The 26,112-nt window shown below is 43.3% G+C and overlaps 5 protein-coding genes across 5 annotated transcripts; 2 read left to right on the forward strand and 3 right to left on the reverse strand.

The window, feature by feature from the left end:
- Positions 1 to 1,001: 1,001 nt before the first annotated feature.
- Positions 1,002 to 2,690, forward strand: EAF02_001302 (uncharacterized protein; the record flags this gene model as incomplete). Its single annotated transcript, XM_038897350.1, has 7 exons — positions 1,002 to 1,036; positions 1,131 to 1,153; positions 1,210 to 1,437; positions 1,491 to 1,537; positions 1,592 to 1,678; positions 1,734 to 2,565; positions 2,623 to 2,690. 7 exons carry the CDS (start codon positions 1,002 to 1,004, stop codon positions 2,688 to 2,690), a joined length of 1,320 nt encoding a protein of 439 aa, XP_038762325.1.
- A 571-nt stretch (positions 2,691 to 3,261) lies between these two features.
- On the forward strand, positions 3,262 to 3,685 carry EAF02_001303 (uncharacterized protein; the record flags this gene model as incomplete). The annotated part of the gene is made up of 2 exons (XM_038897351.1): positions 3,262 to 3,369; positions 3,485 to 3,685. The coding sequence occupies 2 exons, from the start codon at positions 3,262 to 3,264 to the stop codon at positions 3,683 to 3,685; spliced, it is 309 nt and encodes a 102-aa protein (XP_038762326.1).
- Positions 3,686 to 4,349: 664 nt separating this feature from the next.
- On the reverse strand, positions 4,350 to 5,674 carry EAF02_001304 (uncharacterized protein; the record flags this gene model as incomplete). The annotated part of the gene is made up of 2 exons (XM_038897352.1): positions 4,350 to 4,567; positions 4,657 to 5,674. 2 exons carry the CDS (start codon positions 5,672 to 5,674, stop codon positions 4,350 to 4,352), a joined length of 1,236 nt encoding a protein of 411 aa, XP_038762327.1.
- Positions 5,675 to 7,367: 1,693 nt separating this feature from the next.
- EAF02_001305 (uncharacterized protein) lies at positions 7,368 to 12,943 on the reverse strand (the record flags this gene model as incomplete). Its single annotated transcript, XM_038897353.1, has 4 exons — positions 7,368 to 11,886; positions 11,985 to 12,296; positions 12,352 to 12,478; positions 12,535 to 12,943. 4 exons carry the CDS (start codon positions 12,941 to 12,943, stop codon positions 7,368 to 7,370), a joined length of 5,367 nt encoding a protein of 1,788 aa, XP_038762328.1.
- A 7,533-nt stretch (positions 12,944 to 20,476) lies between these two features.
- On the reverse strand, positions 20,477 to 20,980 carry EAF02_001306 (uncharacterized protein; the record flags this gene model as incomplete). The annotated part of the gene is made up of 1 exon (XM_038897354.1): positions 20,477 to 20,980. One exon carries the CDS (start codon positions 20,978 to 20,980, stop codon positions 20,477 to 20,479), a length of 504 nt encoding a protein of 167 aa, XP_038762329.1.
- Between the last annotated feature and the right edge of the window lie 5,132 nt (positions 20,981 to 26,112).

Below are 26,112 nucleotides of genomic sequence, written 5' to 3' on the forward strand. Positions count from 1 at the left end.
CCGTCTAAGATGGTGTTTTCTCCAACTCTGTTTCTGTCGAGGTGGCAATTTATATCAAAAACAATTTGGCTATTGGAACTATACATCAGTCAGCCATTAATTGTCATAGATACAGCTCATTATGGGATATACCATAGAAATATCTCTGATTGCAATGACTGCCCTTGACTATACAGGAACCGAAAGCTTTTCTGTCACAGGAGACTTCGGTTAACCTCGAAGATATATTCGGACAGTAGACTCAATATCAGAGATACAAGAGAACGGCTGAGACGTTTGAGATTCAAACAATAATTTAGGTAAAGCTTTACAAAGTATGCTTAGAAAACGAGTGTATGTGAATGCGTGCGTGAAAGAGATTGACTGTGCGATTCCGTAAAAGAAAGAAATGATGGACGCGGTGGTAATGTTTAGAGTTGAGGAGGAAGAAATCTTAGGATGTAGAGTAGAGAAATATGTCTTGTTGACATTGAGATGTGTACCTAGTACACTATTACATAGTAAGATTGAACAGGCAGTGAGGTTGGAGATGAAAAGGGAAAGAGCTGTTCACTTATAAAGTTAAAGGATAATGATAATGATAATGAAAATGATCTCATTTACTCAAAAGATCCTCAATTCACCGGACAAAATCTCTTCCTTCTCCCAAGAGAATTTAATTCATATTTCTTTCCCCATCCTCCTTGGTTATTCAATTATCTTCTCATACCATGAGGAAGAGCAATGTGACCAGAGTGAAGTCAGGAATATCAATTTTATACTGCGTGCACGTGATCCGCATTTTGACCGTACTTGACTGGCTGTCGCTGGCACTGGTGGGGTTAGTTCGTTTAGGTCCGCACCGCCTACACTAGGTATGGGTCGTCATCTTGAAGCTTAGATTCAAACGCCAACGGTCAATACAAGCTGTTAATTATCAGCACAAGTTATTTACAATCTCTGAAGCTGTCGCATAACTTTCTCATCACTTCTGGGTCTGCATTGCGCAGCTTTATTTCAATATGGCTTCTCACACTCCGGCCGTTGTCATGGACAAGTACGTTCGAGATCCCCACAAGGCATTCTATATCCCCGTGTCCCGAGGAAAGGGATGTTATCTATTTGTACAATTACTGATACTTTAACGATAGCGGTACCGGTTACTCCAAGCTTGGTTTGTTCTCTTCTTCTGAGAAGATAGGCACACAACTAATAATGCCTCAATTATAGGTTTCGCTGGAAACGATTCTCCCTCCTTCGTCTTCCCTACCGCCATAGCGACCAAAAATGCCGCAGGAGCTAGTGCAGGCTCTGGATCTGGACGTCCTGCAGTTGCCAACAAGCCTTCATATCTTACAGGTGGTGCTGGGCCAGGAGGTCATCTATCAATGAAACGTGGAACTGAAGATTTGGACTTCTTTATCGGAGACGAGGCATTAGCAGCCGCAAGTGGACCAGGTGCGAATAAACTATAGAATATATGGAATTGAAACACGTTCTGATCATTGCAGGTTATGGCATAAACTATCCGATTCGTCACGGACAAATTGACAACTGGGTAAGGAGGTCAAAGGCTATGGTTAAGGCGAGGTGGCTAACATTAAATCTGCAGGATCACATGGAAAGATTCTGGTCCAATTCGATATTCAAATATCTCCGCGTTGAGCCAGAAGATCATTACTTTCTGTTAACGGAACCTGTATGTGCTCGTTTCTCAAGTCCGTATGAAATTTCCACTTACCGATATTTCCCAGCCACTCAATCCACCCGAGAACCGCGAGAATACTGCCGAAATTATGTTCGAATCCTTTAATTGTGCTGGTCTATACATTGCCGTCCAAGCTGTACTCGCATTGGCTGCGTCGTGGACTTCATCCAAAGTTTCTGATCGATCCTTGACTGGAACCGTAATTGATTCTGGAGACGGTGTAACACACGTAATTCCTGTTGCGGAAGGATACGTTATTGGATCATCAATTAAATCAATTCCTATCGCTGGTCGAGACATTACATATTTCATTCAATCCTTACTTCGAGATAGAGGCGAACCGGACTCCTCATTGAAGACTGCCGGCGAAATTAAAGAAAAATATTGTTACGTCTGCCCAGATATTGTCAAGGAATTTGGTCGTTTCGACCGCGACCCTACGAGATTCGAGAAGCATACCGTTACACAGCCCGGCGGGCGTCAAGTAACTGTTGATGTTGGTTACGAAAGGTTCCTTGCACCAGAAATCTTCTTCAACCCAGAAATTCACTCCTCCGATTTCTTGACTCCACTTCCAACAGTGGTCGACGGCGTCATTCAATCTTCGCCTATTGATGTTCGTCGTGGACTGTACAAGAATATTGTCTTGTCTGGAGGAAGTACATTATACAAAGATTTTGGTCGCAGGTTGCAACGTGATATCAAACATTTAGTAGATGACAGAATTAGAGCCAGCGAAGCACGAAGTGGTGGCGCAAGAAGTGGAGGTTTGGAAGTTCAAGTCATTTCCCATAAGAGACAACGACATGGTCCATGGTTCGGTGGTAGTCTTTTGGGTCAGACCCCTGAGTTCAGATCTTATTGTCACACCAAAGCAGGTAAGTTATACTTTTTGTTCTCCTGTCTGTTGAGTATGTTATGCTAATATCAAACAGAGTATGATGAGATAGGTCCAAGCATTGTCCGAAGATTCGCTTTGTTGGGAGGACCAGGAGGATCGTAGGGAGTTAGACAAGTGGTTGAAAAGATAGAGCTTTTGAAGGAGTGAAAACTATACATATATTGAAGAGCAAGTGGAGTTTTGGGAGAATGAATGAAGCGATCATTGCGAAACAAGACGTCTCAAGTTACGTAGATTGAGATGTAGTCGATGAAAATTGATTAAATTGTTGCACAATTGACCGTTGTTGTGTGATATTCTCTGATCTAACAAGTAATGCGACGTCAACTCCATGTCGCTAATTCTTGGTCAAGATACATGAAGGCCATGAAGGGATGTATCACAGTGCACATCTCCCGGTGAGCCTAGGTGCCTTCGAGCTGTTCCTTACCCAACGCGCGGTCTGAGTCTCTTCTTCACGTGACCGTTGTAATTGCGGGGTTGACAATCGTTGAACTTTACGACGCGACATCAACTCAAAACGTGATCATTTCCCAAACCACATCCATTTACGAAAGTTTTAGCCTGCACATCTGTTAGATATCGCCAAATCGATTGTAACTCTCACAACCAAAGATTGCTAAACACAGGTTACAATCGCAACTGAATTACAATTGAAAAGACAGTCGCAACCATGGAGACAGACGCATCCAATATCCCTCTTCCTACAAATGAGGATCTTTCACCTACAGAGCAAGATTTATTGGATGAGTATGAGCGCTTGGCAGAGAATATGAAGACTGTTTGTTTCTCCTCCTCTCCCCTATTCGCTCTTCATCTTTCCCCTTTCCCCTCCTTCCCTCTCTCAATCACAATTCTACAACAAGGTTCACAAAGCTTACCAGCGCCCTGAACAGCTTGCGCACACTCTCGAAACTATGTCTAATAATCCCACGGCCTATATTCTCGATAATCTGCGCCAGTTGGAGCGGAAAACAAGTTTGGTTTTTACGTTGTTGAAAGCGAGTGTTTATAGTATTGTGCTGCAGCAGCAGATTAGTGAGGAGAGGAATGATGATGGTGGAGTGGAGGGGAGTGAGGAGGGAGATTATGAATAAAGTGTTAGGAATGGTGGATATCGCTTGGAGGGAGTTGCTTTCTGTACGACTGCATGATTTAGAGGCCGGATATTCACACTCATTTGATAAGGGAGTGGGAAGTATTTCTCTTGACCACTGTGGAATTTCGACTAGGACACACCAACTTAAGCTCCGATACTTTCAAGAAATGTGTTGAGGCGGCTCGATTTGTGGGAAATGGGATGTGTCATGGAGAGGTAGAATAGGACATGACAGAGGGTAGGTGGGCATGATTGGAGTTTCAGATCAGCCTATGGCGGCAAGGTTTACACCGTTGATGGCATGGCAGAGTCTATCATTACGAGATATCACGAATTACAGTTGTCAGATAGAAACTCGAAAGGGAGGAATTGCTTCATCTGTTGTTTAGGAGTTCTGGACTAAGATACCCACACATAACATGTGTAATGCAACTTGCATATCAAAATCTTTTCTTATCTAAGATCTTTTCCCCAATGCAATATCATGAATTCATGCCATGTTTGCTTTTCCATATGCTTTTGTGCTCATTCCCAGCATTACGCCAGTCCATGCAAATGCACATTCATTTTCCGCATCCATCTTGTAGTACTCATACAATATGTAATATACATGTACATATTTCCTCTCTTTTGTTTCAATGTATCCGCCCATCGTATACCCCTTATACCTTTCCTCCATAGTATACCTTCCTCACATCCACAAGTTTCTTTCCTCTTCCCCTGGCAATCTCATCCGGTATCCGTTGTTTCATTAATGCTTGGTAGGTGGCTTTGACAGTATTCATCTTGTTTCTCGAGCGTGGTACTTTCGCTGCCAGGTCATGAATCCCTACTGCCTTTGCCATATCAAAGATAAGTTTTTGACATCGGAGACCGAATCCTATAAGTTAAGAATGAATTAGCTCCTCTTCTTGCCCCGCATTGCCAGAAACTCGATGTGAGCAGAGCGATATAATATTTGAAACATACCTGGAGGTCTTGCCATAAGCTTAACTTCGACCGCACTAACCTTCCCTTCGACATCTCCATAAATCGTTCGTTCCTCATATCTCGGAACTGGTTGCATATTCTTAATAGCCGCAATCTTTGCATTATTATTCGTATCTTCCGGTTCCTGACCCTTTGCCTCTCCTATACCTAATCTACCTCTTCCATTTCCTGCAATTGCCAATACGTACATACTGTCGATTTTACCCAGACGAGTTTGATTGACAACTCGGTGACTGACCAGGATTTTGGTGTCAAGTTCGAAGATTTCGTTCATGGTGAGTCCAGTCTGGTGGCGCAGTTTCGTGTAAATTCCATCGGGATCCCTAGGATCAAGATTGTCCTCATCTTCCTCATCCACCTCCCTCGCTATCTCCGCAGCCTGACCCGGGTCCTTTGTAAAATCTCCAGGAACCTGCGGGGCAATCGCAAAAGTGCTTGGATCGCCCATTTCCTTCTGCAGCGCCTTCAGCGAATCCAATCTATTCGGCCTGTGTTTCTTTTCCCACTCTGGATCCTCAGGATCTATATCCTCAGTATTCTCCTCCATAACTTTATCCATGTACGCCACGAATTCGTCTCCGATCTTATCCTGATCCAGCGTCCAATTTGGGTCAATTCGATAATCCATGATCTTCTTGTCGATTACCGGCTGCGTCATACTCAAATCATCCATATATTTCAACCTCCCCAAATCAGTCCGTATCACTCCATGACTTTTCAGATCATCTGCATCGACCGATTCCTCCGCAGCCTCAATAGCAGCAATTTGCTCTGGGGTATATCGTTTCCCTAACAAAGCTTTCTCTTTATCGCTATATCCAGGGTAAAGTTCCTTCGCGGGAGCAGCATCGAGCTCCGACTGTTTTATGCTAGCAAAACGGGCACGACGTCGTGCGGGGAGGGGAGTCGAGGCGTGGAAATTTTGTCGTCGGGTGAGTGGTCGGAGGGAGGGGAGAGGCGCGTTGAAGAGACATCGCGCTGGGCGGGAGACACTCATTGTGAGGTGCTTTGGGTGTTGCAGGTTCACTGCACGTCTTTTCGGAGCCCAATTCCTGGATTTCGAGATTCAGTTCGAGATTCATTTGGTGAGAAAATTAATCGCTCGGACACTTTTTTGAGAGTCACGTGATCGATCCTGCAGGGGTCTTGGAGGGGGGTTTCGTTGACTTCATCCTGGAAAGTTTATACACAATCTTTATTAGCATGCCGTTCTAATTAATATTCAAAGTTGAATACTACACAGCCATCTGATGATACTGGTAGTCAGGCCATACGGAATTTTGTTCTTCTTTGAATTGGAAATACTGTTCTATATATAACCTCTAGTACTCAGATATTCATCGGCGCACGTAGTTTCGTGCGCGGGGCCACGAGTGATCTCAAGTGGTAGAAACGTACTCTGTCAAAACTTCTCTCAAGAAGTCGATTGTCCACATATCGTCTCGTAACCCGTTGAAATCAGAAAAGATTAACTACATAAATACTTCAAGGCTCCCTCCAGTATACCTCACGAAGTTATCGCAGCACATACGTCTCAGTCGTCAACATCACCACCACCACATTAAGCCACTTTCCATCACGTCGCAAAGAACATTACAGGTGAAAGTAATATTCATCATTAAATTGCCAATTCATGTCCCATATCCCAATCGCTACTTTCAAGTTCAAATCTAGCAAATCTAAATAAAGCCTCGAATCAAAGATTATCTCCTACTCAGCCTCAGAGAAAAGACAAAAACAAACGATGAACCAGCCGTGAGGCAAGAAGTATAAGAAAGACACGCCCATTTGTTTAACCGCATTCTCTTCCTCCTGTAATCTTCGTTTTCCACTTCCAAGCTTATGCTTATACTTATATCTTATCCTTTTCTTGCCTCGTATCAAGCTACTTTAGGTATTGTGCTTTCAAATTCTTGTCCTTATTCCTCAATGTTTCATCTTTTTTTTTGCCCTGGTGTCTATGCTGTCTTGCCTTCATTTTACTCTTCTTCAAGCCCCGTATCATTTCTTTGAACTCTCCTCAATCTGTTCATTGTGCCCTCTCAATTCCTCGATTCCAAATCAATGGAACAGTGTGGTACTTAGCCCTCCACTCCTGGCAGAAAAAAGACTGAATATAATTTCAAGTGCCAAAAGGGGGGGCTAGGAAGCATCATACCATGCCAGCACCAAACAACTGCAAAAAAAACGCAAATGAAGAAATCATAAGTTTGCAAAAGTAAATATGTATTCAAGGATAGTTCAGAAGTAGATATACAATATTATGAACAAATTTCTCTTTCTCATCAACAAAAAAGCACCACGAATATCCATCAAATCAGTAGAGCCTGTCGCATCTACTATAAAGACTCATAATATCATCATAAGCCTGAGCCAATTTTTGTCTTTCTGCTTCTTATGTAATCTTGTTTTTCTTGTTTGTAAATGACAGTCAAGAATGTTATGTGAATAATTTTCCAATCCAGCCCACCTTTTCGTTCATCAAATTAATGTTATGAGAATGTTAAATAGAGGCCGTTATGCGTTTGTTTGCGTTTGAAATCAGAAGGAATGAAAGTCGTCGTTGAAGAAATAATAGAAAGGGTATCGAGATTCGAAGATGAAAAAATTGAAGCAATTTCAACATCCGAGGAAGAATATAAACGAAAGCAGAATAAAAACGCCACACGATGCGAAAGAAATAGAGATGATCAAATCATTCCACCTTCCATAGTCCCTTGATACGCAGCTCGCACTTCCATAGGATGTCTCTCCATCTGCATACCACTCGAAGGAGTAGTTGTAACACTCCTACTAAGTGGGGGTGGTACAGACCAAGTTGGAGGAGGAATACTTTCATATGGACTCCCACCGTTCTCGGTTGGACTTTTTGTAACTCCCTTATCAACAATAGGACTCGAATTATTCCTACCACGGCTAGCGCTTCTCAAACGTTCTGCGGCTCGTGAAAATCGGTTCGACAGTGAGTTGTCCGTCTCTGAACGACCGCGATTATGTGTGTATATGTGGGAGACAGATGATGTGCGGCGACGTTCGAGGGTGGGTGGAATCGGAGGTGGTTCCATTATGGAACCAGAGTTCATTGTTGATGAGGATAAGATGGTGGGAGTTTTGCTCTTGGGAATCATGGGAATTGGTTCGTCGTCCATTACTATTTCGATGACGCCGGAACCGGAAGAGACGCCAGAGATACCAGAGCCTGATGATACACCCGACACCATGGAGTTGGTGTTTGCATTTGGTCTATACAATGGAGCGGGTGGTGGTGGTGGGGGCAGAGCCAAATGCTGTAGTTGCGGAAGAAGAGGAGGAGCTGGTGGGGGTGGGGGTGGTGGAGGAATCAGATCATGGTTTGGATGGCGCATAGGCATTGCTTGATTGGCCTCGATAGTTTCGTCGATTCCAGTCAACACATTCACAGGTCCACTTGCGTAAACCGGACTTCCACTTCTACTTCCGCTCTCACCATGGGGATCTCCGGAGACTTGTCTACGAGAAGATTGAGTGGGTGACATTCTTTCTCTGGTATCGGGTGTACGTCTTGAAGAACTGGATGGAATTGCGGCTTGAAATGCGGGATGTAGTGGTAGACCTGCTGGGATCACATTTGGCTTGTAGAAATTTTCTTCTGGGATCGGAGCTGAGGCAGATCGAGGTGGCATACGGCGAGGTGGTTGAGATGCCTGGTAAACAGTTTTCGGAAGAGGTCCAAAGGTATCATGCAGGCTATCAGATGAACTGTTGAAAACTGCTGCGCTCAATGTTGCTGCTGCTTGTGATGGACCCGTATCATATCTGTTCGGAATTTGAGGAACTTGTGGAATACGATCTGCACCATTACCTTCGGGATCATACTTAGGATGACGCATAGCCCTTGGGGTTGCTGGTAAACCAATCTGCACGGATGACTCTGGAGCTGAACCAAAACCGCTGTTTGGAGAAGTATTGTTTGGTGTAGTCTGTTGGCTTCTAGGGGCTTGAGGACTTGCTTTGGGGGGCGAATACGACGCCGCTGATCCTTGTTCGGAGAAATTGGTAGAAGGACGATAAGCTAGTGGTGACAAGCCGCTTAATTCTCCTGGGTGAATGATGGGTGGCGCCAATGGCCTTTGAGCTAAAGATTTACGTCTTTCTTCAAGCTCTCGTGCAGCCAGTTCTCGCTTTAATGCTCGCTCATCTTTGGGATCCATCTTTTGCTGTCCAGAGGCCTTTTGTACTGACTCTGATTGTGTTCGTAAGTGAGATTGAGACTCAGTACCATCTCGAGTTAGGTATGGCGATCTTTGACCTTCCAAGGGTCTTCGACTTGTAGATCTCTCACGACGTCTTCCATTTGGTGAAGACCCTCGAACAGCACTTGTACCACGCTCTCTGATACGGCTACTGCTCCTCAATCTGAATGCAAGTTGAGCTGCCTTTGCCGCCCTCAAGTCCTCAAAATCAGCAACCTCATCTTCCTGGTAGAATTTTGCTTGAGGAGAAAATGGCAACGGAGAAGAAGGGGAGCGAACTGCTGATCCAGAACGTCCTGCGCTTCGGCCTCGGGCATCTCGACCGCTTAGTCTAGTATCAGGACTGGCTGGTCGGCGACTGGAGTTGCGACTTGTTTGACGGCTAGATGTTTTGCGTGGCTCAGGAGATTGTTTTCGGACTCGGCTTGCTTGTCTTGATGATTTGAATCCGGTTCGACTGTCCGTTCTGAACTGCTTGTCCTGGATCATGACTTCACTATCTGAGATTGCGGCGCCAAGATCTCTCAGATCTTCAGGCGACATTGGAATGGGCGAGGTTGGCGAACGCTTTGCAGGTTTGATGTATTGGACGATATTTCTTCCTCTGTCTTCCGAAGTTTCCCGAGCCTTTGGCCTTCGGCTACTGCTGCGAGCTCTTCCGCTTCGATCTCGGCTAGCTTGCCGACTCCCTTGTTGTTTCTTATGATACGTGGCTGTATCCAAGCTATTGATGTATTGGTCAATGCTTCTGCCGTGCAACACTGGGCTTGTTGTTCTAAAACTTCTTTCGCTGTTTAAAGGGCTTCTGGCATTACTTGAGGCCGAAACGGAAGCGGCTGATGATAGAGCAGCAGAGCTCAAAGGGTCGCCAATTGAGCGGTTAGTCCGATGATCGTGGCGGGATGACACAGTTGGTTCTGGAGATGACATGTAATCGCCTGTGATTATGGATTCCATCGGTGGCCACTGGATCTGTAGTCCATCTGGCTTACGATGTCGTGATCCATTCCTCGTACGATCGTCTTGCTTCTTTAAAGTAAATGTATCTGGCGATGGTGATGGCAATGGATTGGCAATCTTCTTTTGGGTCATGGGTGTCGTAGGTCTGTTCTTTGTAATGGGAGTATATGTTGCCGAGCTTAGTTGTAATGGTTCCGCCTCAGCATCACGAGCGTATTGGCCAACTCGCTCCCGGTCTGAACCAGAATCACCAGGCGTTGACGGATTCAATGGCTCTAACCTGACACGAGGTATGACATCGTTAGGTGTTTCACCAATGGATGGAAGACGTCGACGTGAGAAACCACCAGGTGTTGCCGTTCGTGCAGAGGCTGGTGTATGATATGCGCTACGATTACCTGGTCTCAAGAAAGCAGTATGTGCTGTATCACCACCTGGAGAAATAGCAGATTCCTCGATTGGTGTTGGGCCAGGACCAATTGGTGTCTTATCATTATCAACACCAAAGAACTTTGACTTCTGTTGTTTATCTCCGAACGCAGTGATTAGTTTCAATGCCGATGTCTTCGCAATACTGCGCTGTGGACCTCTATGGCTAGGAGGCGACAAAGGAGGGCTTAATAATTCGGGAATACTTTGGCTATGAATATTGGTGAAAGTTGCAGCTCGAGCAGATGGTGATGTCCAAGGCTCTGACGACTCAGATGCTGTACAGGAAAAGCATCGAATAGCCAATTGCTGTTGACCGTGCTGAACAGCCCACTCACCCCATTTTCGGATCAATGCTGCTTGTCGAGACCAGTCCGATGGAAAAACATGACTCGTCAAAATTAATGCTTCCATAAAACGTTTGTGGGAGACGTATATCTCGATTGCATCATTTTGATCACCCATACCGATCATGATTGTAGCAGCAGTGTGAACATCTCCCTTTTCTAGAAGTCGTTGAACATAAGCTCTAGCGACTTTGGTTTGCGAAGCTTGTCCTCCAATTCCACTTAGAGCGAGAAGCATCCAGTCTGAAGAAGTCATTGATTCGGAGGTTGTAGCCATGATATCCAGCTCAAGATCGCCAATCCATTTAGCAAGAAGAACTCTATGAGTTGATCCCATTGGTGCTCTGTTCATCTCATCACGAATCAACCCTTCGACTTCTCCATCCCATCCAAATATTGTACTGAGCATTTGGATTCGAAGATCATCGTTTGTTAGATGTGCACTTTCTGAGACTTGTGGCTGACGGTAGGGAATATCACTTAACCTATATTTGGTATACTTGAATAGCTCCACGACATGACTTCCTGACTCATCGGGACTACGGAGTACTTCTTGTCTTAGCCGAGATCCACGTTGTCGAGAACGATATGATCGTGCTGAGCTGGTATTACTATGAGCATACGAGTCTCTACTTGATAGAACAGAAGGTTCTCGAGCAGTACCAGTGTGGATCGACGAGCCAAATGACATGGTTGTTGCTTCACTCATGCCTCCACGTGATATAGCCGATAAGCCTGAAGAATGTTTTCCATGATGCCGAGTATTATGTGGCCTTGAATCTGCGGATGACCTAGTAGAATTTGACGTGCGACTTCTTGATGACACAGGCGATAATGTTTCGGAGCGGTCAGGCTCCATGGCCTCTACACGTAATTGCTGTTCGATTTCATCACCACGTCTAGCAATTCTAGCCAGCGGTGACATCCGATCGGAGTCACTTTCGGAGATGTCGATATTTATTGGTACAGCTGAAACTTCAGCTGCGACCGCTTGAGCGGCCTGTTGTTTCTGCTCTTCGATAGAAACAGGGGGAGAAGGTGGCAACAAATTGGCTGGATGTTGAACGTTTGCCACCATTTGCGGTGGAGAATTAAGATCAAATTGCTGTGCCGTATTATTCGGTCCCAGTGTGAAGAGGGTTGCTCCAGGTCCATAAACAGCTAGACCTTTCACAATGTCCAATGTCGGAACTTTCTCGAAAGTGACCTGTTTCGTTCGAACGTCCCATGACGATGTTTCCCTGTATCACACCTTGTGTAAGTGGTTGTTGCTAAGCGCGCGCCCATGGCCTTATGCAATGTGGGGGACAAATAAGGGGAGAGCACTAGGTTTACTTACCCTTCGGAAAACTGAATGATACGACCATTTTTTGACCAGCCCAGCCAATTAGGACCGGTTTGAAAATTATCGGATCGTTTCAATACCCGGACTACTTTGGCTGTGTCATTGCTAGTGGGTGATTTTGCAATACTCCAAACCCGTAGATCGCCGTCATTCGTTTGAGATGCTAACATGTCCGACTTCTGGCGTGACGATGATGCATGCCACGATAGTGTGACGATCGGAGATGGCCCTCTTGAGGTTGTCAAGTTGTGAAGAATTATGAATCTTGGTTGCAATGCTGCAATCAATAGAGATCCATTTGAAAATCTGTGACTGAATCAGCGAAAATGCCCCAAAAATGTATCGCTGGAATTTTACATACCCAATAGCATATGTCCTACAATCTGCTGCTGGTGCCAAAGCTGTAATTGGAATTTGATCTAAAGTTCTTGAGGATATATGCTCTGATGTGGTCGGTTCAAAAAGAATAACATTTCCTTGAGCATTTCCTGTATGAAATTCATCAGCAACAAAGCCCAGACCTCCATTACCCCGCCATACGCACCAAATGCAACATTTCCGTTGCGCATCCAAGCTGCCACTGTAAGATTTTCGTAACTCGCGAATCGGGCAATTTCGTCTCCCGTCATGCAATCCCATACAATTGCAGTTTGGCCAGCATCGTAACTCACTACTAATCTTCCAGCTCCTCTTTCACTAATATTATCCACCGCTAACAATTGTATTTCTTCTGTGTGTCTCGAAAACCGTCTTTCGATCTTAAGGGTATCGTGATGAGCGCAAACAACCGAATTTCCTTGCACATATAAGAACATCGATGCTGTCGCAGCACACGGCTCAAAATCGCGAGGTACGGCGATTGGAGGCATACTGACTTCGGCCAATGTGGCTCCAGTACCTTTGGATGAGTGGCTGGATCTCATTGATATCGACCGGGTCCTTGCGACAGACATGGTGGTGATAACTTCAATACCTGTGGATGGAGCATCGGAATAGTTAGTCGGACCGCTGCATGAGGATTTTTCTGTCCAAAGGTTGACTACATGAACACATGAAGACTCGACAAACTTGGGAGTCCAATGCTTCTTCTACTTTTAATAATAGGGAATGTCACTTACAGATATATCAGCTGGAACTCAGGCCTCTTGCCGTTCTTCCTCGCTGTTGTGCTTTCTGCAGTACAGAGGGCTGATCACTATCCACGCCCGATTCTATATCGGTTGTCCCATGGGATATTCTGTATGGCGGGCGGTAAAGAATAGCAGTGGGTAACTCTGGCTACCGAATCAATGGATGCGTTCTGCAGTGTCGCCGTGAACAACTGTGATGCGTGGTTGTGTTCCGGGGATTCGTTCTAATATTCTTTGTGCAATGGTCGAGAAGGAAAAGGTCAAGAACGTTGAATGTACAACTGGAATGAGGAGAATATGTTCCAAAGTAAGTTGAAGTGAGTTGAAGTGGTACGAAAGCAGACTACAAGACATCAATAGCACTAAAAAGATCCTCGTCTCATGCCTGGAGCCAACCGAATCGCAAGACGGCAGATATGGCGCTTGTATGGGTACCAGAGAAAGCAGCAAAAGATCACTACACGCTATATGAAAAGATAAAAAAGACTGGAGACAAATTGAACCTGGAAAATGAGCACAATAACCGTATATGGCTTTTTTGGTGGTTAATAGCTTTCGTTACTAAGTCCGAGAGCGTTGTAAGGTTTATAGGGCACGATGGGACAGAGCGGCTAATCAAAGATTCTTTGAGCTATCAGTGGATAATGCGGAGACCAAATTAGAAATTGGCACCTGCGAATTTGTTCGATACGCATGTCCAGCCGAACCATGGGATACAGAATGTGGTGTGGAAAGTGATGCGGTCGCGGTCCGGCTCATGTGTCTAGCACCAAGTAAGAAGTCAAGATAGACAAGCCACTATACCGTCTACATACCGCTTAAAGCAAACCCTAGTAAATAAGCTTCTAGCATGCTATTCAAGGGTTGACGCCCCCTTCAATGGATGGATGGTGCTCGGGCTTGTATTTCAATCCATTTATACCCTGTCAAATCGTTATGCATTCTGTCAGGGCTTTTGCGACCCTTTTCGAGGCTGCTGACATGCGTTACTTGATTTACCTTTCTGGGAAACGTATTGATAGAGGGGGGCAAGATGTGATGATTGTGATGGTGACCACATACTGTATTCTTGGTCACAGCAAGTGGGTCATGTATTTTGCATTCATTCAGATGTCAGAAATTCAGACTAGAAAAAGAATTAGGTTTGATATGAAGGACCCGGAATAGAGATAGTACGAGATTTGATGACTGGGAACAGTATACCGTCTTTTGAAGATGATTGGAAGTAATTGGTAACCTTACAATGGGGTAATCAAAAGAGAGGGGAAGATTCAACGTTAACATGCCTGGTCGATCATTAATTGGATACTCGGGTTGACATTTTGGTGCAATGTACCCTCACCTGACTCTTCGAGTTGCGTTGAAAATGGAATATCTCGGCATAGTAACAATACCTGGTACACGCCGTATACATCTATTGGAAAGCAGTAAGACGAATCATGATTAGTATATAGTGTATAGTACCTCTATTCCAAGAGAGGCTGTGAGAAAGAGACATGAAAGGGCCTTGTACTAGATAAGTACTAGGCAGTCACGTATCAAAGTTATTCTTAGGTGTACATGATTCTTGAATATGTACTGGACGAGATGATATCTACGGGTGGATATTCTTAATTTCTGTGATATGTACCCAACATCGAATAGGTACCCTATGAAAGAAAGATCTTCCGAGATAGTTAGACACAGATTCATGTTGCTCATGTTGTGTTGTACAAGGTGATGAGATGAGGAATGGTTGAACTCATGTCTTGATTCGAGTGATTGCCCTGATGAGAAGTGATATTGGTGATTTTGGTGATATTAGATTTTGAAAGATTCAAGGTTGATTGGTTAAATTGGTGAAAATAGTTGAATCTGATGATTCTATTCGTTCAATTAGTTTCATTCTACAATTCCACCATTCCACTAACACCATTAGCATCGGATGGGCCCTTGTATCTGATCCTTGTGTTTTTGCTCCACGATGCTCCACGCTTCTCTCATCTCAAGGCACGTAAGCGCCATTACTGGTCAAAGCAGTACGGGATTATTCTTAGCGATATGTACGAGATGCAAGATGAATGCCATTCATCACCCAGAGTTGATCCTATCAGAGAAGGTAATCGCCATATCAATGGGCAACGGTACATGGTTGGCACGGCGTTTTTTTGACCATCGAGTCGTTGAGATGATATGGATGGTTGAATGGCGGCTTTGTATAACTTTTAAATGACTACTCGTACCTTGGTATTGTACATGAATTGAGTAACTAATGACTAGAAAAAAGATTTAAAGAAGACAATTGAAAGAGAATTGAAAAGATGAGAGGATCAGACGAGTCCCACTAAATTCCACATGTCTAAATATGAACAATTCATTGTTATCAATTCCGATTTCCGTCAGGTCATATCTATCTACTCGAGGCGCCAACAAAGGTATTGTTCCCATGGCATGTTTCGTACAACCACGAAAGAACTTAAAGAAGAAATTTTATTGAAGAATTCAATAACAGTTCGCTGTATTCGTTATACTCCTCGGCGACATATCGTCTCTCAATGATTTTCATTCCGACTTTACATTTGAGCCTATGTACGATTATATCCCAGGTAGCTCGGTAGGTAGGTAGTATCTGAAGTCTATTCACTCAAGCTACTCACACGGAATATCATCCAATTCTCGTTACTTGCAGTTTGCATCGTGTCAATCTTCCGAATTCGATCAAAGCTATACATACCGGCTCTCCAGGTATTTTTCATCCGTCCGTCCATCCTTACGTCCATCCATTCACCATCCTCATCTCTGATCTATCTATCTATGGTCAATCTCTGGTCCAAACTCAGTAGGAGCCGAAATAAAACCAACGGAAAGATCATCGTCCGTGGCCAGATTTTGATTGCAATTGCGCGAACGAACATGGATTCAGCACCTTCCGAGTTTCCCATTCCCCTGCTTTGAAGAATCCTTCCTGTATTTGGGGGGGGGAAATAAAGGATTTGGAGAAAATCTAACTCGGGTAAGAGGGTAGCTCGGGTAGGTAGTACGTGAGAACTGTAAAAGATCTCTCCTAAATCCGTGCAAACCTAGCGATGTTGTTGCTTGCTGCTGGTTAATCTAGAGGAAGGAAACTCTGAGCATATCCGAGTCCGATAACAGATCCACCCCCGTCCCTATCCCATCCCATATCACACACAAATGAAATGAGTATCCAAGGGAAAAGGTGATGGCTTGAAAGTATAACAGCTTGCATCCTTCCGTCTGGATGAAAGTCTTTTATCATGTCGTATTCATTCCACGAATAATGGTTGCATGAGGAGTGACGGGATTGTGCTTGATTTCGTATATGATTTGCTATGTCCATATTAAGACATTTGTGATGTGAAAACTTTTCCTCCGAATATTTATAGGTTCTTTTACATTTTAAAGAGTCTAGCTAATCTAACTATCGGGGAAGTATGCGATATCATTTTCTACCTCTTAGAATGCTGTTGAGACATTTCACGCGGGTGCCCAAGTGTGATTGAAGAACCATCTCTACATGTTCCCCTAATTTTCCATGAAATGCCCTCCTATCATTATCGCTACTCCTGTACCATCCCCTTCCTCACTACTCTCGCCAAGTCGATATCGAGAATTCCTATTATCAAATTATCGTCAATGAGGACCACAAAAATCAATCTTTCAATGTAATGTATACATCCTATCCTACCTTACCTACTGTGTAATGTAATTCTTACAAGAGCTCAACATGCACTGTATAATATAGATGTCCTTCGCCGCAGAAAAAGGCACAGTACATTTTCCTGCACTACACTGCGGCTACTGTACTGTTATGTATATATGTACGATAGGACCACATATCTGACCTACATTTACTGCGGAGAGAGGATTTTCCGTATTGCATGCACCGTATCATATCTAATTCTAGCCCCCACTGGTCGAAGAACAGGTCGAAACGGTACGAAACGATATGTACCGCCTCTTCTGATGTATGATGATATATTTGTACAGTATGAAACATGTAGGAATAGCAATTAGGAATCTTAACCATGTCATATCTCTATAAAGAAGCGTACACGCATAAATTGTAAGCCTAGGTTTTCAATTAATAGTTACCTAGGTAGTTACTCGAAAGCGATTTCGGATCAAGTTCAAAGTACCGGTCAACAGGTCTGATCAAATCAAGCCTTCGCCCTGCCCAGCATTCAACTGCATACTCAACCTAAGGCACTGCTTCCTACTGGTAAGTATTTGGTGATAGAATCACAGAAGTGATGGATATATGTATTTGAGCCAGACCACGTCGAATTCCGATTCATCCATTGATATCGGGGACAGTCCGATACTTGGCATCGTTTGTGTTATCCCAGCTTGTCAAGACTCAATATCATTGCTTAGTCTACGGGGAAAGATACCCGCGGGAGTGGAGAAGGTCTAGTTCCTTAACGACTCCCGAGATTCTTTCTAAGCTGCTCCGTCATTTTCCTTATGGTGACACCGATTTTGGTGACGCAGCTAACCTTACTTATAACCAGTCCTACTCACCAATTCTTGCCAGCAATAGGTTGCACAGGCTTTCGTATCAGAATCCTCAAGAATCAAAGCTTACAATAGAACAGCACGTACGAAACGAACTGTACAATTGAGGCACATATACAGCTCATAATCTTCAACGCTTCGGATGGGATCCGACTAAGAACGCTAATTCTCGGTATAGAAAAGCGCAAGAATTAACTAACACTGCCACCAACTCGTGTATCGCCAAATCCTTATATTTCTAAAGTATCATGCGGCACGGCAAGTAAGAATAAGACTCATTTCTTCATCTCGATATTCATCCCTTCATCCTTCATTTCATTTAAGTTGACAACCCGCCCCCAAGATCTTCAAATCCAAAACCTTCAGCAACGTTGCAGCCACACCTTGTTTTCCTCGTTCCTAATAATTCATCACACCCTCTTTTCTTCCCCTGTCTCGTTCAATTCCAAATTCATCGCACACTGCATTTCATCCAGGCTAAATTTACCAATCCGTCGGTTCGATCCATTAAGTATGTTTTATCCAGTGAATGAAGCTACTTAAAGTAAAAGATGCAGTAGTGCAAGCGTTGTTCTCCACACACACAAGTAATCGTACCTGAATAGTAGTTCTCCACACCACCCTCGGGAAATGGATTGGTACTAAGTCTCTCCTATTCGCATGATTTCCAGTTCCAGAAATCCATCTTTCATTCCTTTGGCGCGTTGAGATCTGAAGATGTGATTTGATACTATACATTCCAACATTCCGTCAAAATTATAGATCTAAAGTAGGAAATTATATCTCGATCCTCTTCTGGTTCTCATTTGCTCCTCCATCTTATTTTCATCTTGCGTAACACAAGTCCGACATTTGTCCTCCAGCCATTACCACATAAGATCCTGAGTAGATCATGCGTGGTTTCATGTCTTGCCGTTGCGACAGTAAGGGGTGCGTGCTTGTTTGTATCATAGAACGCGACAGTGAGACATCAAAGTCTAAACAATATTCCACTAGTAAATGATTGCTCAAGTGTTCAAGAAGAGATCTCGGTGTCGAGATTTCGCTAATCAGTAAGTCTACTTACAATTTCAGATTCTCATTTATGCTATCTTGAGACTTGAGGAGATCAATTTGGATTATAACCACCTAGAATAAAGAGAAAAATGTTACCTCTATATTGATACAGGAGAATGTAAGAGAAGTAAGAGAACGGCGCAAGAAACCTACCTATCTAGATATCGAACAATTAAAATTCAATTTGAAATGACCATGTTCCATCGCAATTCCTAATAGCAAAATACCTACTTCGTGGCTTTCGGCCCGAGAAGATTACTCAAGACTTCAACTTTTAATGCATTTAAAAGCAAGACAGCATGTAAATCATACATAACTTGGGTGTTGAACAGATTCCTTTCCTATATCTAGAGAGTTCCTCCAACTGTTCCATCAGTATCCACCACCTCAGAGACATGGCATCACGTTTTTTTACTCGCACACACAAGCCAATACACACACATATATATATATACCTAGAATTAAATAATAACAACCAACTTGATATCGAAGATCTGAAAGCCTGCTCAGTGTATTAAACTAGAGCGAAGCGAAAAGGCCTCCACGGCAGTGGCCTAGCGGAGCGTCACTTCAATTCTGAAAAGTTGATCTCTTCCTTCGAAAGGTAGGATTGGAAGCAAGATTTGCAACTTCTACTCTTTTGTGATAGATGTTAGAGATTGGATTGAACAAGCAGTTGCTAGCTGAATAGGGTGGCGGATCAACAGCTGTGTTTTGATGTATACGATACCTGTTCAGCTTCGAAGTGATTTCAGCTATTTGGTCTAGCTGATCTGTGTTGGTATCTCTTGATATCTCGTGCTACTTTCAGTAGAACAGTGGAGTAACACGATGAATCTTGACGTAAACACTTCAGATATACATGACTTCTCATCACATCCCTCACGTAAAAGACTCTACCAACACCAAGCTATCAACTCAACATCATATATGTATGACAAGTAATACCACAAGCATCGCAAAAATTCAAAGCACGAGATAGAAAAAGTAAATTCAAGTTTTGAGAGTAGAATTCAATTCATTCCAACAAGAGATCATAGTGATCTACAACTAAACTAACTAGCATCCCCAATACACTAACAACTTAAGCGAATGCTTAACGACTTCTCCCTCCTTTCCTATCCTTCGACTCTTCCTGGGGTATATTCATCATCAATCATCAATCATCAATAAACAAAAGAAATCCATCCTATCCATGCGTTCCATATCATTCCAAGAATGCACACACGTGCCGTCCCAAAATCAGAGTCCATCCAAGCCAGTCCCGCCGACAATCCCATGCCATGTCTGTTTCATAAGCAAGTCCAATGCATGCTTGAGGTGTCTGATTTCACCATCATCGCTATGCGCCCTATCCCTGATTCCATCATCGATCTTCCCGGTGAAGAGATGCCCTATCCTATCCTATCCATGCATATTTGCTATATCCCAAGCGAACACCCATCAGGGTATCGCATCATATTCCAATCCATTTCCTATCCAATCTCCATCGCATCCAAATCTCGATAGTCGTTTGAGTTGACGAGATGAGCAGCGCGCAAGTTGCAGCTCAGTAGTGATGACATGGAGTTGCCTCTATCGTTCCTTCTATAATCTGTTCGTTTCGAAAGTCGCCTGTTGAAACTGATGATATCTATCTAGTGTATCTATCTATTGGGTATAAAGTATTCTGATCTATTCATACTGGTTAGTTACTGTATTCTAAACTTTTGATATCAAAGGTTGGCAGATAGGGAACTTACCAAAAAAGAGATCCTATCCTAAGAACATATTCAAACAAGTCTTTCATTCACCAACTTCGGAGATGGGTGTCATGTGTTTGCTTGAGTGTGCACCAGAGCTGTGTCTTGACTTTCTGGAAGAAGATCCATGCTTCTTCTTGCTCTTCTCAGCTGCCTTTTCTCTCTTCTTTGCCTTCTCAGCAGCGTGTTGTGCGATTAACTCTCTCATGAGTGCTGCGTTGTCGACAACTACGTATTGAGGTTCGCACATCGATCCAGATGGAGAACGAACATTGGGTGTGGCGAGCGGTGAACAATCTTCTTCTTCAAAGACAGAAGTGTAGAGACCACATGAGAGTTCTTCGTCGGAGAATGCAGAGGAGGTGTATGAGTAGTTTTGGGTTTGGGCATCGATGGAATCGCTGGAGTTCATGGAGGAGCGTCGAGGCCAGGATGGGTAGGCACATGAAGGAGATTGTGGACGCGAGCTGGAGGAGGAGGGAATTTCCATTGCGGAGGAGGTGCTGTAGCTTGTTGAGGGTGGAGATGGTGTGTATGAGAAATACATTTTGAGTTGTTTGTATTTGTATTTATGTATTCGTATAGTTGTGTGTATTTGAATAACTTGATCGTTTCAGAGTTAAGTCTGAAGTATCAAAAAAATTCGGGGTCGATTCGAGATATAAATATGAATCACTCTAAGTACTCCTCACGGAAATATTCCTTAGATATTCTCAGACCGAGTCAGTTCGGAGCCTAAACACCTGAAAGCCCGTTCGTAATTTGCACCAAAGGAATCTCGGTATCGAGTTACACTGTTGGTGTGCAATGACTCGTTTTGGAAGTGTAACGATAAGTCTAGCGTCAGCCCTGCAAAGTACCGTATCGATATGCGATAATGAATGTCAAAGTCGTAGAGAATTCGCCAACTCGGTAGTTTACTCAGCCCCAGTATTTATAAGAAGGGATGATGGATCGAACGGGCAAACTCCGCTTATATATAAATATAGTCCGGAGTATCTCGGGGTCTGGAGAAATAGGCTTGAGGGATGGTAAACGTGGTAGTAGATGGTAATCGAGGGATGATGAGTGAGCTTCGGATGTAACGATATGAGATTTGATGAGGTCAGAATGAGTAAGTAGTTGTTATTGTTGGTAGTGGAGGTACTGAAGTTTGTATTCTGAAAATAGTTGGTTTGAGGGAGGCGGATATCAGCAAGTAATATAACTTTTTGAATCTGGATTCGAGAATGATGATGGATGAAACGAGAATTCCGTTGTTATATTAATATCAAATTTTGTTTGTTCGTTTTGTTTTTTTGTTGTGTATGCAGGATATAGCTCAGGTAGGTTTGCTTTATTCCTTTCCGTTGTGCTGTGGTGCATGCGTTGGGATATGTCGAAAATAATAATAATTATATGTAGGTACCAAAGTACAGCGTAGCGTTGCCATATAAAATTATATGTAGTCAAACACGAAAAAAAAAAAAAAAAAGTATGTACGTCCTTTGGAATGAATCATATATGATAGACCCCTTCCGGAAGCAGGCCTGAGTCGCGAACGAACATTTTACTTGCATTTGGGGAGCGGTGGGCTGCCATGTTTTCATTCTAATCCTTGTTTACTTTTTTACAACACTTGCGCATAATTTTTGCAACATGGAGAAAAATTGAAAGAAACCTAGTTCCCCACGCGCGGTGTAGGGGCAAAATGGATCTGTGGCTTTTAGTAATTCCGGAAGGCAGAAACACGTTGCAACAAACAAGGAGATTACCTGTTTAGTTCGCCAGTGTCATGTATTCTTCCCGTCTGAAAATAAGAGTTTTCAAGGCGGTGACTGAGAAATGATGGATGGATGGGGCACGACTGGGCTGGACTACTGACTCTGACAATCTTCTGGACATGGACAGACGGGGACGGGGAGATATGCAATGGGGAATTAGATTTAGGCTTAGCAGGATATCCATAATTTTACCGGTTTCGTTGGTGCGCACACATATTCGGTTCGCCTTACCAGGTGTATAAGATTACTTTGATAATTATGGCTACTGATCACAGATCACGAACTAGAAACTCGATGGAAGGAAGCATGTGCGCGGGGCATATGAAGGAAGAAACTTCAAGAAAGGGCCTTTTGGTGGGCACTATGGGGCATTTCATGGGCATTCTCATTACCATGTATATGTCAAAGAAAAAAAGCAAGGGAAAATGTCAAAATGGATGAGGACTAGAACTTTGGCCATGAGTTTGGGCAACGAGAAGCCTAAACTAAAAAACCACGGAGTAATAATTGAAAGTTTGAAACATTTTAAATTTTTCCTTATTCATGTTACGAACTAAACTACAAGGGTACTTGATTCTTATGGTAACGGTAGTACTCAACGGGGCCTTTATGTTGAGGGCACAGATATATCCACCAACCATTCTCGCTTCTCATAAGTACCCCTTCATCACGAATATTTCCATCACACATCGTCTAGACAAGAATATATAACCCAATCGGTGATAATCAACTGGGTCTTATGTACTTCAGAAATTTAATTGACCTGACCGCCAAATCCTCCTACCGGAACAAAAGTGAATAATTTGCCTAGATCGTTCATCTCCATTCGGTCAACAGTTCAGAGGTAACACGGTGAAGCATTTCAGCGTAGCTACCCCACGCCAAAGAGTACAAGACCTATCGGAAGTGCTCTATTCGTCTTGCTCGCGTCAAGCAACGTCTTTCACCGCTCTGTTTTTTATTGATCTACCTTGCATAAAACTTTGATTACCGTTCACAAATTCCTATTTGGTATCTTTACTGCAACCTTATTTCTCGAATCTGCGGTTTCGCTCCGTCAGCCTTCCGCTTTAGTATTCGAGTATTGATAGTGTTGATAGTGTTGATAGTGTTGATAGTGTTGATAGTGTTGATAGTGTTGATAGTGTTGATAGTGTTGATAGTGTTGATATGTATCGATAGATGACTATTTTCGTTGATCGCGGATTTTCAGGGTCTTAGAGTTCGATATTTGACGTGACAGTTCAATGCCGGAGAATCATCTTCCAGCTGACTTGGGTTAAGATCAGTCAAGAACTGACAAGACTCAAAATACAACTCAAAGCATGGATGTCGTCAACGCTTTCAGCATGAAATCTCAACTCAGCCGGAAACAAGGTAAATGAAGTCGGTGAGATTTGAATTCATTATATTTCCTGCACTTTCCCATTTTCATATATCACCCGGGTTCCGTCTCGACTCCTCAATATCCTCGTTTCGTCTCTTTCATCATACATATGCCAGATACCGTAGGGTGTTCGGTGCCTCGCCTCCGCAAATTGAACGGTCCGGCCGGTTACGGGTATGTGCTTTGACGAGTGCGAACGAGCGTCTTTTTTTCTATTTCTTTTTTTTTTTTTTCTTTTGCTAAGTTTTGAATATGACTCGTATTTCCGCAAATATACCCTACTTTGACAGCATCAAATATTTTTGATACACAGATCTTGATTTCAAGTTTTACCTCGTCGGAAGCTTTTCGGGGAATTGTCAAGTTCTAAAGGATTAGATTTTTTCTTGTTCCGCGGTGCATTCCCTGATTTTGGTCCAAGTTTTTAAGGGTCCATACGCACATTAGCCACAAAACGGTCGGATCAAGAAATAGTATGTATCTGTGTACAATAGGCTTGGTTTGATATGCGTAGAGGTCTGCTGGCTGAATCAAAAGAAAACAACACATGCCTTTGAATATGTCGTTTCAGATTCGTTCGAGGAGTGTTCCCCCATATCTACCCCGTATATCGCGGGGCCAGAACAGATCAACCACATGAAAGCAGATCTTGTGATAATCTTTGACCTCGAGACTCGAGTCTATTTGTTTCATTTGTCTACTCTCGAGTCCTAAGCAAGCCCGAGTTCAAGTCAACATCACCAACGGAAACACATGTGTACTAATGTATGTTATGTAAGTAGATCTTACCTAGGTTTACCCGATGATGTGAATGTGATCTCCCGCGCCAATGACGGAAAGGAAGGATAGGAAGGATAGGAAGGATAACGAGGACAATGGGGATAACAACGATAAGAGGTCAAGGACATGGATAAGAAATACGGATAAGAAACGGATAAGGATTTATCAGCTCGAGTCAGCTTAACATAACCCACATTTCTTCGCTTCATCCATTCCATCCACTTCTTCTAGAACGAATTTCCAACTTTTGGAAGTAAGACATTTCGTAAAGAAACCCCACGAACAAGAAACCCGCGATAAAACTCAGGTCTTCCCTATCGAATCCTTTTTCCAAGCTTGGAATGTAGAATGAACTCAAAAAACTCAAAACCTTGTATTACAATACCGAAATGCTCCCGAAGACGAATACCTCCTGCTCCTCTGCGACGAGTTGGCGAGCTGGCGAGTTGGCGAGCTGGAAGACAAAAATAGGAGGGAGTACAACACATTACAGTTCTGCCTAGTAAACTAATAGTAATCATTCTCAATCTCATCAATCAGCAAATCGTATACATGGCTTTTACGAGAATTGCCCCCAGTAGGATTCTTTACTGTGCAAAGTCATCAGCGCCCAAGAACCAAATGTAACGTTATTAACTTGATGCTGAGTCGATGTCGGGTTAATAAGTGACGGTGAAGAAAAGTCTTGGGATTATTTCCAATGTTCGTATGTGTGAATGGAATGGATGGTGGGAATTTGGGATATCGAATTTTCTTATTCGTCGGCGATGTACCGAGTAGGAATTCTGGGGTTACATGTTACTGTACATATCGATGGGATAGGTGAAATTCCAACATGTACGAGATAAGTAAGTGGTTTTGATTTGATAGGGAGTTTTAGGGTGATCTATGGGTGATCTATGGGAATGTGTGAATAAAATGATTGGTTCGTATGGTTGGATCTCATCTCATCTTATCTAAAGCCCTATCACATATTGGACTTCATCACCGTCGCATCGCCCGCTTGGTCTCACGAATAGTACGTTGTTATACTGTCGCTATCACAATGATAGGTTTCCAAGGTTCGAATTAGAATTCCCAAATTCCCCAGTTGTCATCACACAAATCCCGGAGCGTCCATTCCACTCCGTCTAAAGATTGCCTAGGTAAGGCAAATTGGGGTTGTACAACTAATCGTCATCTCATCTCATCACCATCACCAGTCCTCAGTCCTCAGTATCCAATACTATTTTGATACTTGTGACATCTTCACCTATCACCTCTGAGGTGACACATTCTGGCACACCTCCATCAACAAACTCCGTGTGGCTAAGCTCAATAACCTACAGACTGTAACGACAACTAATGACTCACATTCATATCACACAACACAACGGATGAATTTGTTTCGCCAAATATGAATTCGTCAACGTCGGCGAGTTGACCTTGACTCCCACAACATCAACGTATGTGATTACCACAAAATCACAACGTCTGGGTTGGGTTTGGAACGTTGAGGCATGAGGCAATTTCAATTCCAATCTCAACTTCAAATCAAAAGATATCTATCTACTCGAGTAATCGCCTCAACTATCCTCGCCGAGAGAGAGTTGGCAAATGTTGTAGCTCAACAGGCGTAATGTAGCGAAACCACACTTATCATCTTCCCAAACCCTAACCCACAAATCAGAACAATCTATTTTGAGTATAACAGTTGAATGAGCGATATTCCATTCCTGTGGTGTATAAATAATTTAATATGTTGTACCA

The sequence above is a fragment of the Botrytis sinoallii genome (genome assembly GCF_014898435.1).
Source record: "Botrytis sinoallii strain Bc 23 chromosome Unknown BSIN_002, whole genome shotgun sequence".
NCBI lineage: Eukaryota > Fungi > Ascomycota > Leotiomycetes > Helotiales > Sclerotiniaceae > Botrytis > Botrytis sinoallii.